The 14,802-nt window shown below is 36.3% G+C and overlaps 3 protein-coding genes, 1 long non-coding RNA gene and 1 other non-coding gene across 5 annotated transcripts; 4 read left to right on the forward strand and 1 right to left on the reverse strand.

Moving 5' to 3' along the window:
• Positions 1-1,624: 1,624 nt before the first annotated feature.
• LOC106354161 (peroxidase 12) lies at positions 1,625-3,826 on the forward strand. The gene is made up of 3 exons (XM_013794040.3): positions 1,625-1,992; positions 2,760-2,954; positions 3,088-3,826. Exons 1-3 carry the CDS (start codon positions 1,717-1,719, stop codon positions 3,703-3,705), a joined length of 1,089 nt encoding a protein of 362 aa, XP_013649494.1. The 5' UTR covers positions 1,625-1,716; the 3' UTR covers positions 3,706-3,826.
• Positions 3,827-5,980: 2,154 nt separating this feature from the next.
• On the forward strand, positions 5,981-8,016 carry LOC106354162 (probable choline kinase 1). The gene is made up of 6 exons (XM_013794041.3): positions 5,981-6,585; positions 6,733-7,050; positions 7,136-7,253; positions 7,350-7,397; positions 7,505-7,605; positions 7,701-8,016. The coding sequence occupies exons 1-6, from the start codon at positions 6,223-6,225 to the stop codon at positions 7,791-7,793; spliced, it is 1,041 nt and encodes a 346-aa protein (XP_013649495.1). The 5' UTR covers positions 5,981-6,222; the 3' UTR covers positions 7,794-8,016.
• A 5-nt stretch (positions 8,017-8,021) lies between these two features.
• On the forward strand, positions 8,022-8,092 carry TRNAG-GCC. Its single transcript has one exon. It is a non-coding gene; the product is annotated as a tRNA-Gly (tRNA).
• A 157-nt stretch (positions 8,093-8,249) lies between these two features.
• On the forward strand, positions 8,250-9,986 carry LOC111199309. The gene is made up of 2 exons (XR_002653285.2): positions 8,250-9,657; positions 9,809-9,986. It is a non-coding gene; the product is annotated as an uncharacterized LOC111199309 (long non-coding RNA).
• On the reverse strand, positions 9,836-13,244 carry LOC106354163 (type IV inositol polyphosphate 5-phosphatase 3). Its single transcript, XM_013794042.3, has 9 exons — positions 12,991-13,244; positions 12,762-12,897; positions 12,562-12,693; positions 12,345-12,417; positions 11,998-12,102; positions 11,024-11,891; positions 10,766-10,950; positions 10,448-10,556; positions 9,836-10,334 (listed from the first exon to the last, which is right to left on the reverse strand). The coding sequence occupies exons 1-9, from the start codon at positions 13,060-13,062 to the stop codon at positions 9,990-9,992; spliced, it is 2,025 nt and encodes a 674-aa protein (XP_013649496.2). The 5' UTR covers positions 13,063-13,244; the 3' UTR covers positions 9,836-9,989.
• Positions 13,245-14,802: the final 1,558 nt, after the last annotated feature.

A 14,802-nucleotide genomic window follows, 5' to 3' on the forward strand; every position in this document is an offset into this window, starting at 1 on the left:
ACAGAAAAGAGAATACAAACTTATTTTGATAGTAGTTTGATAAAAAAAAAACTTATTTTGATAATTTATTCAACAATTACACACATTTATGGAGACGAACTTGCTTTTTCAATTATATGCAAAAAAACATGTCAAATTCTGGGTGTAACGTATATCCAATGAATAATAGGAAAGAGAGAGCAGAGAGGAACGTGGCGAACACAACTAAAAGGAGTCCTCAAATACATACAGATGTCAGGTCCTGTGGAACATACTTGTTTGGTGTACAATCATATGTGCTCACTTTGCATTAGGATGTTCAAACGTCAATGTCTTTCATCCTTTTTGGTTATCTCAAATTGTCCCACCACCTCTGCAAAGTCACATACTCACCATCTTCGACTCTTCGTAAACCATTTACGATCATCAAGTGCCTTAACGAATATGCCAAAACAAAGACATTATTCCACTGTCATGAGCTTTATTCCTAAAGTGGATCAAATATGTGTTGGCCTTTCATACCGACAAAATCATTTTCTTAAGTGAACACATTATGGTTGGTTAAAATTTATACTGGTTTCGTACGTAATATGTATTTTGAACTTGTAATATATTAGCTAGTTAAACAAATTAACTTACCTGTAAATCCAAAAAATGTTAACTAAAAAGTAATATTATTACGTAACATTTTAGTTTAATATATTGTGTTTACCACGCATTGACAAAATAAGTTATGTGATATACTTGTCGGTGATAGTATTTGTTGCCTTTGGATTCTATCTAAGACTTTCGTTGCGCCGCGGTATTATTTTCCGTGGTCCCGTTCATAACAATCCAAATTGCATGCCACTAACTCGTATACTTTGACACTATACGCACATCTTAATTTTCAAATTAATGTACCACTATATATATGTGTACCCACATAGGTAGATAATTTGAATCTTACACTAATCTTTTATGTTTATAAGTACTGTTCATTTTTGTACTTGTGAAATGATCTGAATGATGAAATTATCTCCCTAAAACATAGCACATGGGTTTTAAATTGAGGTTCAATAGCGCTGGGACAAGACCCTTTAAACGGTTAGGTTGCAGACCAATTATTATTTATAACATCAAAAACAAAAAATTCACGCGACTATAAGTAGTAAAATTAAATAGTTTTTTTTTTATTTTTTAAAAATTAAATAGTTATGTATGTCCATTATTGACAAGGGTTTGACATTCATTCAAAAAAATTTGACATGAGTTTTTTTCTGTGTGTTAATTACATTGCCAATAATTATTAGAAAACTTCTCATAGGTGAACCAACTCAACAAAGTCACGAAATTGACGCTAGGGAAGAGAAAATAAACACGGTTTTGCACATATTTATCTGCTTTAATCTTGATCTGAAAAATGTAAGATGTATACCTTTTGTTATATGAAAAGAATGTTTGTTAACCAATTGATACGTTAATTATACGAAGAACGAAACGCAAACTTTTCAACTTAGATTTTAAATAAAAAGCTTTCACTTTTGAAAATATTATCTAAAGACTAGCTTTCCTTTGAACAAACAAAAAAAAGCAAATAAAATACTTTATCATTCCATTTTTTCTAATTAAATAGATATTTAAAATACAATACAAGGACCACATTTGGCTATAAAACGAAGTCCTCTTGTTTCCGAAGAACATCATTAGGCAGAGAAGATAAAAACTTTTAAAACAAAACACCAACAAGAGAGAAAAATGGGTAAGGATTTATCCAGACGTGTCCTCACTTTTCTGATATTGATCTCGTTACTGGCGGTGGCAATGAACCTTCTGTCCACGGTAGAGGCACAGAACAAGAAGAAGCCGAGGAGAGATGTTCCTCTAGTGAAAGGTCTCTCATGGAGCTTTTACCAGAAAGCATGTCCAAAAGTGGAAAGCATCATCAGGAAAGAGCTCAAGAAAGTCTTCAAGAGAGACATTGGTTTAGCCGCAGCCATCCTTCGCATACATTTCCATGACTGCTTCGTTCAGGTCTCTATCTTTTTCTTTCTTTTCTCCCTTTTGTGTTGGTCTATTAAGAAACATAAATTTGATGTTCGCTAAGCCTTATCTAAACAGCCTTACGCAAGTGATTTAACGTACTTTTGGTTTGATTAAAAGACTTGTTTTTTTTAAAGATAAGAAACCATATCCACTTATACCCACATAAAAATGAAATTTGTAAAATCAAGAAACATGTTTAACTGTTACTTATGTTATCACGTGCTAGACTAAATTCGACCAAAACTACCTCAAGAGAAAAACATAAAGTCGCCTCGAAATTCTAAAGAACAAGAAGTAAGGATTGTCCGTTCTTTATGTTTTTTTTTCTTGTAAAGAACAGTTTAATACTAATGCAAGTGTAAACACTATAGTAATTTGTTTCTGACATTACATGCATTGGGATATAGACTTGAATACAGCAGGACGTGTGGCATTAATACTACACACCCGCTTTTCGTGGGTTAGTTGAGTCGCTTTTAATGAGAGAAAAGTAAATACCCTACCAATGGTACAAAATTACAAATAAAGAGAATGCTATTGATATATATTCAGTTCATTGTGTAACAAAAAAACAGTATTCGATTTTCCTCTACACAAATACTAATCAAATTTTTGTAGCGTTAATTGCAACACCTTGTAATGAGATGTGTGGCCTCCTTTGATCAGACATATAATATAGCATAGGAAAATCTTGAATAATGTTTTTTTGTTCATTTACTGCTTTCACCATTGAGATTTAATATAAATTGAAACAGGGATGTGAAGCATCAGTGCTGCTAGATGGATCAGCGAGTGGACCAGGAGAGCAATCATCGATCCCGAATCTGACACTCCGTCAAGCCGCCTTTGTCGTCATCAATAACCTTCGTGCCCTCGTCCACAAGCAGTGTGGTCAAGTCGTCTCTTGCTCTGACATCCTCGCTCTAGCCGCCCGTGACTCCGTCGTCCTTGTAACCAAACTCTCCCTCTCTCTTCATCAAATCTCTTTGTCTATTTATATCTTTATACTATATTCCAACCACACGTGACATACCAATACTATATACTAATAATTGCTGATTACTCTTTGGCCAATTAATGAAGTCAGGAGGGCCAGACTATGCTGTACCACTTGGCCGACGCGACTCACTAGCATTCGCGAGCCAGAACACAACGTTAAACAACTTGCCGCCACCATTCGCCAACGCGAGCCAGCTCATCGCCGACTTCGCCAATAGAAACCTCGACATCACCGACTTGGTTGCACTCTCCGGTGGACACACCATCGGGATCGCGCATTGTCCGTCTTTCACAGACCGTCTCTACCCGAACCAAGACCCAACCATGAACAAGTCCTTCGCCAACAACCTTAAACGCACTTGCCCCACCGCTAACTCGAGCAACACGCAAGTGAATGACATAAGGAGCCCTGACGTGTTTGACAACAAGTACTACGTTGATCTCATGAACCGACAAGGGCTGTTTACATCAGACCAGGACCTGTTCACGGACAAGAGGACACGTGGTATCGTGGAGAGCTTTGCCATCGACCAAAAGCTGTTTTTTGATCATTTTGTGGTGGGGATGATCAAGATGGGTCAGATGAGTGTCTTGACGGGGTCACAAGGAGAGATTCGTGCAAACTGTTCCGCCAGAAACACTGAAAGTTTCATGTCTGTTTTGGAAGAAGGCATACTCGAGGAGGCTCTTTCCATGATCTAGATGAAACCATATAAAATATCGCCTCTTATTTTCCTTTGACTTTGTTTTTTTTAGTTGACGCACTTGTGGTTTGTGGAATGCTTTAAGACTATCTGATAAATAAGAGTGTTGCTTCATCTTAGCTTTGTTTTTAAGTTCATGCACGTATGCTTAATCTGTGGAATGTTCGAGATTGATTATCTGATTAATAAAGAGAGTTATCATATATCACAACTGGTAACAATCTTGAGTGAGAAAGACATTGCAGAAGGAAAATGATGCATGCAAATCCAACACACTTGTATTTCCAAGAAGTCAAGTAAAAAAAGCCTTAAATTTAAACGGGCTAAAAGAGTTGAATTAAATAGGGCCCATTAAAATATGGTGGCCCATTTCAAGCCGAGTTTGTTGTACCGTAAATTGTAGTGGCAGCTTGCTAATAGAGTTCGTATCTCTTATTCAGCTTCCCACGATTTGGGAGTACAATAGAAAGAGCATACTGAATCTTGCTGCAAGCTTAGTGAAGGTGCCACCGTTTTAATCTTTGTTTAAAGAACCAACACTTTGATCTTGTTGTATCGTTTGTTACAATAAGCCACTAGTGACTTCTCACATTTTCTGTCAGGAGTTCAGGGGAGAATCTTTTCATCAGACCAGAGAAAACGACTCCCTGGGCCAGTTATTTTTTCTTTTTTTGCTAAACTCCCTGGGCTAGTTATGGTCAAAGGAAAAAAACTATACGGTATTTACACATTAACCTTCCCTTCTAAAATTTCTTAGTTTTCATCATAATTCGTATACTATCCACGTTTAAAGCACATCATGCTTAGAACAACTCCAACAACAAGAAACCATATAAGTTCATAAGAGAAGAAAAAATTAGTATTATAGTTAGTCAATTCTATTTTTTTAATCAATAAAAATAATAACTTTCTTTTACACGTTGACATATATATATGTATCTTAGGGTTACTAATAGTTTCTAAAAATCTCTAAATTTAGAACTTTTTGTCTTTTCTTTTTTAATTTCATTTTTTAAAAAAATACTTAGAATCACTCTTCGTACCCATTGTTGAAAATGCTCTTACGCAGACTATCACTGCTTGCTTGCTCCTGTACATGAATATGAAAGTAAAATGTTATTTCCATATATTCAGCATAATGAATACAAGGGCCAAAGTATAGAAATTAGTAAGCAATATTAATCTATGGAAGCAGTAAGCAAAGACAATCCTCCAGAATATCAATAACAGTATGACTATAGGTATAGTTATACAACTATTTGCTCTAATAAGCAATCCCAGGATTTGAACCACTTGAGCCCATTCCTCGTGTAGTTGTACTTAGGTGTGTTTGGTGCTCGATCTCATCTCTTAGTAGCAATGATGAAGTCAAAGTGTGTTTGGTGTCATGTCCCTGTCTCGTTCATGTCGTGTAACTTAAATGTCTTATACTGATACGTCGCTGGCCCAACATTGTCGCAATATTATTATTATTATGTCATAAGGGGGGCATTTTTCAACTGTATACCGAAGAAAATTCAAGGTGATTAACAAAAGATAAAGTGTGATTGTTTTTCTAACGAAAGATAAACAATACGTTCACATATGAAATGTCAATGCCAAGCATGAACTAAAGTGATAACCTTTTGAATTACAAATCCATACGTGTTGTTACACGTAGCTTTCCCTTAGATTTTCTGAATACTTTTATGTACATGGATTCTCTTTTATCTTTTTTGATAGCGTACTTTATTTAGAAAGTAGTATTCTGTTTTTATTATTGAAAAGCTTTCCTTTTTAAGTTGAATCACCATCTAAGTTTGATGGTACTTGTTAATATAGTTTGATTGTACACCGAATTATACAACACTATTCAATACTTTAGAAGAAAAAAACAAATTTCTTTTAAACACAAATTTTTATCACAATTTCATATTTTAATCCTAATCAACATTAATTATTAAAAGATAATGAGTCACACATATCTTTGTGATAACACACTGATTGTAATATAATTAATTAAAGCTGGATCTTGCATAGTATTTCATATTTGATTTTGTACATCTCCAATAATTTCTGGATGAGTGAGAGATAACAGTTGACCTGGCAGACAATCAAAGCTGTAGTATTATTATTTCCCCATTCGTTGACTTCGTCATAAAAGTAACCAACCACCTCTTTACGCCGTTGAATTATCTCCCATACATATCCACGTGGTTACTCTTTATTGGCTCCAACAAACCGTCGGTCACGAAAACCGTTTTAAAAACCCGAAAAAAAAAACTTAATTCGTATCTCACACACACGGGATAAACAAGGAACGCCGAAATAACGCGTTCATCTGGGTTCTTTTTAATATATTTTCAATTTTTTTCTCTATATAATTAAATCACCCAGAAACGTAGTTTCGTTTGTGTTTCAAACTTCAAATCCCCAGATTATTTCTTTCCATAAATAAAAGATTCTTGTTGATAATCTCCTTTCTCAGAAGAATCTCATACCATCCTTAACTTTTTATCTACGTTTCATTTCCCCCATGGCGATCAAGAAGATGACTAGTTTGATTCCCAGCTGCTCTTCCCCTGAGGATCTAAAACGCGTTTTGCAAACGCTAGGCTCGACCTGGGGAGACGTGGTCGAAGATCTCGAGAGTCTCGAGGTTGTTCCGTTGAAAGGAGCCATGACCAACGAGGTTTACCAGATCAACTGGCCTACCTTAAACGGCCAAGACGCTCTCCACCGCAAAGTTCTTGTTCGGATCTACGGAGACGGCGTTGACCTTTTCTTCAACAGAGACGACGAGATCAAAACCTTCGAGTGTATGTCTCATCACGGTTATGGACCTAAGCTTCTTGGCCGCTTCTCCGATGGTCGTCTCGAAGAGTTCATCCACGCAAGAGTACGTTTTCTTGTCAAACACACAAAAAAAATAGGTTTAGAAACAGAGTTTTAGGGTTTTATGTATTGTTTGCGGTACAAGAAACCTATAGAGAGGGAGATTTGTGTATATGACATGATGAATCTATTGGTTTGGTCCGTTCACCAGACTCTTTCTGCAGGTGATCTCCGTGTAACAGAAACGTCTGATTTAATCGCGGCGAAGCTAAGAGAGTTTCACGAGCTTGATATGCCTGGTCCGAGGAACGTGCTTCTCTGGGAAAGACTCAGGACTTGGCTTAAGGAAGCTAAGAAGCTGTGTTCACCGACAGAGATTGACGAGTTTCGTTTGGAAGTTATGGGAGATGAAATCAACATGTTGGAGGAGAGGCTGACTCGGGAGGATCAAGAGATTGGTTTCTGTCATAATGATCTTCAGTATGGTAACGTCATGATCGATGAGGAAACCAACGCTATTACCATCATAGTAAGCTTGTTTTTTTTCATGAACATAACATTTCCCTCTTCATCAAGAAAGTGCTTTGTGTTAATTAGGGTTTTATCTGTTACAGGACTATGAGTATTCGAGTTTTAATCCTATTGCTTATGACATTGCGAACCACTTCTGTGAAATGGCTGCTAATTACCATTCAGACACTCCTCATGTTCTAGATTACACTCTATATCCAGGTACTTTTCTATAATTATAAACATGTTACTTGGTACGTTGCTTAGGTTACTCAAGAGTCTAATTGTGTGTGTGTGTGTGTAATGATGAACAAACAGGAGAAGAAGAACGGAGAAGGTTCATTAGCACATACCTTGGCTCTACAGGTTTTTTCCCATACCTTCTTGAATCATTAGTTACTTTTCTTCACACATCTAAAGAAAAAAAATCATCTCTTAACCAAAACATATCCCTTTTATTGTGTTAATCTCAGGTAATGCAACAAGCGAGGGAGAAGTGGAGAGATTATTGACTGATGTAGAGAGATACACTTTGGCAAATCATATATTTTGGGGCTTATGGGGAATCATCTCGGTTAGTCTCTCTCTCTCTCTCTCTCTACTTTAAGATAATTTTAGCAATTATATGGAAACTTGGTAGTAACCTATTGTGGCGTTGTTGCAAAACAGGGGCATGTGAACAAGATTGAGTTTGATTACAAGGAATATGCAAGGCAGAGATTTGAACAGTACTGGCTTAGAAGACAATTGCTCCTAGATTGACCTTGAAAGATGAAGAAGATTCACATATTGAAGCAAACTTGAATTTCTAAAAGTTTCAACAATTAGATAAAAGTAAAGGAAAAGATTTAGGTGACTATTATGCTGTTGTTACTTTCACCAATTTGTCTGTTTTCTTCCATTATATAGAGAGGTTTGTAAACTTTCAAAGCAATGGACATGGCTTGTGTTACATAAACAATATCTATAGCAATAAATTTGGACAGACAAGCACCAGTGGTCTAGTGGTAGAATAGTACCCTGCCACGGTACAGACCCGGGTTTGATTCCCGGCTGGTGCAAGCTTTTTGTAACCCAGTTATTTTCGTTAACAGTGAAAATAAGAAGACGAATCAGAAACAAAATACAGAGTAGTTGGCCTTACTTAATCTTCCTCTTCTTAAATAAATTTTCCCAAATTTTAATTGTTGTCCAAAAAAAGTAAAAAAAAAAAAGATTGATTATGGATTTGATCAAACTGCACAAATTATGAGTGGTGGATTGGAGGGGGACCTGTATTTATATAATTTTATTTTTCTTCCAAAACGAATTAGGATTATGAAAATTTTTAGTTTCCTTTTCTTTTTACTTCTTCACTTTGCGGCAGTATATTTGAATATCTTGGAAAACTGGATTTTGGAATATTATGATTTGTCTACTTTAGATAATTCGATAGAAATATTATAAATAGACATAAAATGCTGTATACATTTTACATTTTAAATATTTTATTTTCAGATACAAAAGTCTTATTCCAATATTGGATATGAAGAAGGAAAACAACCATAAAAGTATTTAATGGTTCTCAACAATAAGGAGTTCTTTTAGGTTTCACTTTAAACTTCAAATTAAACGAACACAATTTTGGTGTTTGGTCAACATTTGACTTATCATTTTTCCAAAATCCAGTTTTCCCAAGATATTCAAAATATACTGCCGCCAAAGTGAAGAAGTAAAAAAGAAAAAGGAAACTAAGTTTTTTCATAATCCTAATTCGTTTTGGAAGAAAAATAAAATTATATAAATACAGGTCCCCTCCAATCCACCTCTCATAATTTATGCAGTTTGATCAATCCATAATATTAAAGGATATGTATCCCACATTGGAAAATCAATGGGACATTAAGTAATATATAAAAGATTAGGGCCAATCCACTAATTGCCAATTGGTTTTGAGTTGGAAGCCCATAATAAACCCGAATCTAACATAGTATCAGAGCCCAGATCCTAATAAGTTAAACCCCTAATTAATATTAACCGTACCCGACCGGGTATATAGGTCGTAATTGACTCGCTCGACCGAGTATAACTGTCTTAAAGTTCTGAGATTTCTGGCCGATAAGAGCCATCATCTCGAGGAGGGGTATTAAGGGATATGTATCCCACATTGGAAAATGAATGGGACATTAAGTAATATATAAAAGGTTAGGGCCAATCCACTAATTGCCAATTGATTTTGAGTTGGAAGCCCGTAATAAAGCCCGAATCTAACACATAATCAGTCAAATCAGATATAGAGACGTGATATTTTTGAGTTGTATGTTGAGAGTTCGAGAGCAGGCGATGATCTCCTCTGACGCATCCGAAGTGTCACCACAGCACAAGAAAAGAAGTAAGAAGACGAATGAGGAGGAGGCTTCTCCATCATGGTCGTCGTTGCTAGACGCTGTGGCTCTGAGCTGTTTGGCTCGCCTCACGAAATCGGACCACGTGGCCGTGTCTCTAGTCTCTAAGAGACATCGCTCTCTTGTAGCTGCCCCTGAGCTTTGCATCACGTGGTGGCTGATAGGTTGCACCGAGGCATCTCAATATGTGGTCTGGTGTTATATTGAGAGATGATCCTCTCTCGTACTCGTATAGCCTTAAGGTCCTATATTCTGCTCCTGTCTATTCATGAAATTAAAATCTTATCACTCCTTTGGTTAAACTATTTTATTTGTCTTGTTCTAAAAAAAACTATTTATTTGTATATATCCACATTGCGGTAATTAACTTTTTCAGTATCTTTGTGTGTGTAGGTGGCTTTTATGGTGAAATCACTAAAGAAGAGAAGATAGAACTATAGTGTAATGCATCAGTAACGACACTAGAGTAATACATATCCGTTGAAAGAGAATGTCTCTTTCGCCAGTACTTCATATGCAAAGATCAAACAACAAGCAAGCACCAAATATAACCACTTCTTTGTTTCTTATTCTTCTAAGCCACTACGGCCACAAGTTTCTCGTCTTCAATCTCTCTATCTGTCAATGTCAACGCTCGCTGAAGCTTCCTCACGGAAAACACCTCGACTTCAGCCATGTATATGGCTGTTACCGGACGATGATCTGAGAAGTTCTGTTCGGTCCGCCGGTAATGAACCAGCTTCATTCCATTGCCGTAAGATAATACTCTATCACACCAAGCTGGTGTTCTCCGCGTCCCCTTTCCATCTCCACAAGTGTACTCATCGGAATGTGCTTGGTATTTATAGGTCGGTGGAAAATGTAGAGTTCCTTCTGACCATCCGTCAAATGCTCGACCTTTCTTGTACTCTTTTACCAGCTGCAATATCAATATTCATTCATAAGAAACAAAAAAAAAATGAGGAAAGTTGAGCTGTGGAGCTTAATCATATTTGAGATCTAAATCCTAATATTAACAAGTTTATTATTTACCTGATCATATTCAAGTAAGTGTGACCATTCTTTCTTGGAGATCAGGTCTCTGGCTTTCTCATAAGATAGATTAAGCCTATAGTTAAGATCGCCTAACCAGATTACTCTTCTGCAAAGAGGTGATTACAAAGTTAAGTTCTAGAAATAAAAAACTAGCTTTCTTTAGGTATCGAATGGCAAATGGATAGAACCACACCATAGTTAATAATAACAAAAGTCTATATATATGTTTTTGTTACTATTAGAACCACAATGCAATGCAGTTATTATTCCGTATGTTATCGTTAGGAAAAGATAGCAAGAAAAGAAAAGACTTACTCGTGATCATAGATAAGCTTGGGAAGTCCAAGAGCTGAGACAGAGTGGAAGATTGTTCTCTTATGTATCTCGTGAACATCAGCGTTCCTCTTGATCTGATCAACCTCTCGTTCTCCTGCCGTCAAATGTGTGCATATGAAACAGAAGAACGTCTGGTTTATCGACATACTCACAGACACAGCTCCCTGCACACCACAAAGCACATTAAAAACCATTTTGAACATATTGTAACATAAGTCCAATCTTTTTTTTATATACCTTGTTACCAATGTAACCCATGATGCCAACTCCAACCGTAGAGACTCTAACGTTTTGAATGTGTTTTCTCAAACTTCGTTTAACCCAAATGGTTAAAAGAATCCCAACCATTTGTTTACTCACTAGCCTCACATAAGCCGGTCTCCGTTTCCTCTCCATCAACAACTTCAAGTCCATCTCAGCTAATGCCAACACCTCCGGGGGAATCCCGTTGGCGTGTCCGGCTACAGACTTAAACGAACTGTAAGCCTTGAAAGAGTTTGCTGTTCTCAATGACTTCACTGTCTTTAACGACGGCTTTTTATCGAGAACGCAAGAAGGTCCTAACATGTTCAAAGGAGGCTCAGGCCAGCTCAAACCGATCCTTTCTTTCCCACTTAGCATCCGGTGTAGCGTCTTTAAACCGGGCTCAGAGGCATCATCATCCTCGTCGTTCCTTCTCTTCTCTAAGCTGTCTGAACGTAAACACACTTGTCTGTCTAGCTTCTTAGTAGAAGAGAACTGTGTATTAATCTCAACAACGGGCAAACCGGAACTGGGGTCAACGAAGGTGTTGACTTCTCCTATAACTCCACCGTCATGTTTTAGCACCCGGAGGCTTCCTTCTTCTTCCTCGTCGATGGGGTGGATCTCAATGCCAGCGTCACTATCAGTCTCGTAAGCGACTTCTCCCTCTATAACATCGTGTGTTTCCTCGAAAGGTTTGAATCTTCCTGGAGATGGTGGATCACTGTAGCTCTTAAACCCTGAGTTTTTTGGTCTGACTCTGTTCAATGATTCTCTGATCACTTCTTCCCATTTTGTAACCGGTCGGTTATCTTCTGCTCCAAGTATGTTTCCAGCATTTAAAGGAACAATCTCTTGTAAACTTCATACAAAACAAAAAAAAAACATAATGAATCTCTGAAGAAGAATGTATTGAACAGAGTTAGTTTTGTCCATGTCGTTTTGAGGAAAAGTCAAATGTGTTTTACCCAAGAACGTAGATATCAGCAGGTTGATTAATTTCGATCCAGTCATCGATGTCAAGATCAGACGGCGGTGAGATTCCTCCTACGTTCCACGTACCAACACATACTCTGCATACACACACACAACTAGTTTTAGACTTTTAGTTTATATAAAATTCCGACATGTTGTTCTAGGTCTCCCCTTAGTTTATATAAAATTCCGACATGTTGTTCTAGGTCTCCTTTTCACCAACAAGAATGATAGGATCCGAATCTATATACTATATAGTACTATTCCTACTAGAATAAAAAAAAAAATATACACTAAATAAAATAGAGTTACATCTCAAAAGAACACATCAAGATCGTACCTTATTTCTTTGTTGTAAATATATTGTGCTCTTAAAGTTTCAGAATTTCTTCTCCGTAGCTTCATTGGGGCATCTGATATCACCAAAAAAAAAGAAAAAAAATTAAAAAGACTCACTAACTTTTTTGTTTTTATTTTTAGTTCATTAAAGATTTTTTAAAATTCAGCAAAAGGGACTAAACTAACAACTCAAGAATCTCAAGAACTACCGGCATTACCATTGTTAATAAACTCTGCGGCAGCTGCGGCGGCGTCTACGGTGGCAGAAGCAGCGGCGATGGCATCCTCGGCGTTCTCACAAACCTTTGGTTGAACCGGTTCTTTTCTTTGCGTGCTCGATTCTTCACAATCTGTGAAACCAGATTAGATAACCGGGAAACAAGAACCGATGATGATGATTCTGAAAGAAGAAACAAACCTTCATCTGAGCTAGAGTCTTGGTTTTCCTCTCCAACGTCGTCGTTTTCGGATTCGTCTTCAGTATCAGCACCGTACTCAGGATCTCTAGCACTTATGTTCAACCACTTCCTCATCACCAGCTTTGCCCATAATCTCTGTGTATATCAAATCATCCACACCTTCTTTGTTTACTACCAGGTTCTTGTTTTTAAAGATCAAAATTTGTATGATGGACACACAAAGCTTACCTGAGATTTCTGACGATGGTAGCTTTTCTTTATCGTCCCGGCGGGCTCGGCAACTGAAGAAGAAGACATCATAATCGTAATTTCACAATACTGATATTTTTTTAATAGAAAAGGAAAGTGAAGAAACTTTTATAAATATGGAATATTTTATTTTTTATTTATTTATTTTTTTTGCCAACTCCAAAACTACTCGATAGAGTTTGGTCGGAAACGCGTGAGTCAGTCCTCCGTCTTTCTTTTCATCATTTTATGTAAGAAAACCCTTTTTTGTTTGGAAACAACTATGTAAATTATTTTCCCCTAACATCATGATCACCTTTTAAAACAAAATGGTAAATATGTAATTTATAACCAATCCCATGCTAGCGTCATCGAAACAAAAGTTAATTATTTTACTATTTGTATCCTTTATAATGATTGATTATGATTGTAATTAAAATTTAATAACTCGAAATGTTGTCCCTGGCTAAACTTCTAAGATGAACTTTTCAAGAATTGGACCACGTTAAATTAGTTTGTTACGTGACATTTATCACTTTTGTATGACAATGTATGTATATTTTATCAACCAACTAAAAGTTAATTTACATTTATATAATGAATTAAGAACTACGAAAATATGCACACTAGGTAACATAGTGGACTCGGTCTAACAACCTTCACGGGAGCTACTTTTTAATCTGAATCTTGACATAAACTTATGGTCTCAGTCATTTGGACTTTAACTTTTGGACCGCAACTTAACTGCTTTTATACATGTTAAAGTGGATTATTATCTGTTCTTTATAACGCAGCAAGGATGCTGTTTCAAAAAAAAAAAACGTTGCAAGGATGCTAAGAAATATATTATTTACATGGTAAATTTAAAATTGCGTATTTGATAGATAAATAAAAAGTCAGAAAAAAACAATATGAAGTGGGTATCAAAAGGGTGGTGGTAGCGTGCATCACTCGTTTGCATAATGCGTATGCCACTATACCAGCAAACTATAACTTTATACTTGTAAAGATTTATATAATTATTTTGATTTTTCATAACCAGGGATCCCTTACCAAATATCAAATTAGTGCCAAAAAATCATTTTCTTTCGTCATTTAAATCATACACAGTAGTGTTGAAAACACAATTTGTAATGGTCAACAATTATTGTTTCAAAAAAAACATAGTCAACAATTATTATAATTGTTGTGGAGCAGCGCGACCCATTATTAAAGTACTCGACAGAATTTTATTGTTCTTAAATATTAGTATGATAATGGAGAAACGTAACCATTATTCAATACATAACCTGTCAAAATTGTTCCAAAATATCATTATTAAAGATGAGTTTCAAATGTTCGAGGTTGAAAACTGAAAGCAAGACACAATAAAAAAATATTTCGAAAATTTACCCCAATATCAACCATTACGAATGCGAGGGAGAATGTGAAAAAATCAAAGTTTATTTTTGGAATACCATAAAAAGGGGGAAAAGAAACGCAGAGTACATGGCGCCGCCAAATTAGTCGATAAGGTGAAAAGCAATCTATAGAAGATCCGGTCCGGATGTCCGGTTATATTCCGGTTTACAGATAAGGTGATTAGGTCGGTAAGGTGCAATGTGGGACCCAAGAAATACACGGACCATACGAAAGAGTTGGACTCTATTGGGCCCACCTACCTTCAACTAGAGAGTCGGCGATGCAACGAGTGTGTTGTATGTTACCCAACCTATTTCTTTCATAGCTCTGGATTTTTCACCCAAAATCCAAAATCATCTAAATCAAAATAACTTTTTTTGAGAAAGATCAAAATGTTTTTTCACCTAATAA

The sequence above is a fragment of the Brassica napus genome, chromosome A7, assembly GCF_020379485.1.
Source record: "Brassica napus cultivar Da-Ae chromosome A7, Da-Ae, whole genome shotgun sequence".
Classification (NCBI taxonomy): domain Eukaryota; kingdom Viridiplantae; phylum Streptophyta; class Magnoliopsida; order Brassicales; family Brassicaceae; genus Brassica; species Brassica napus.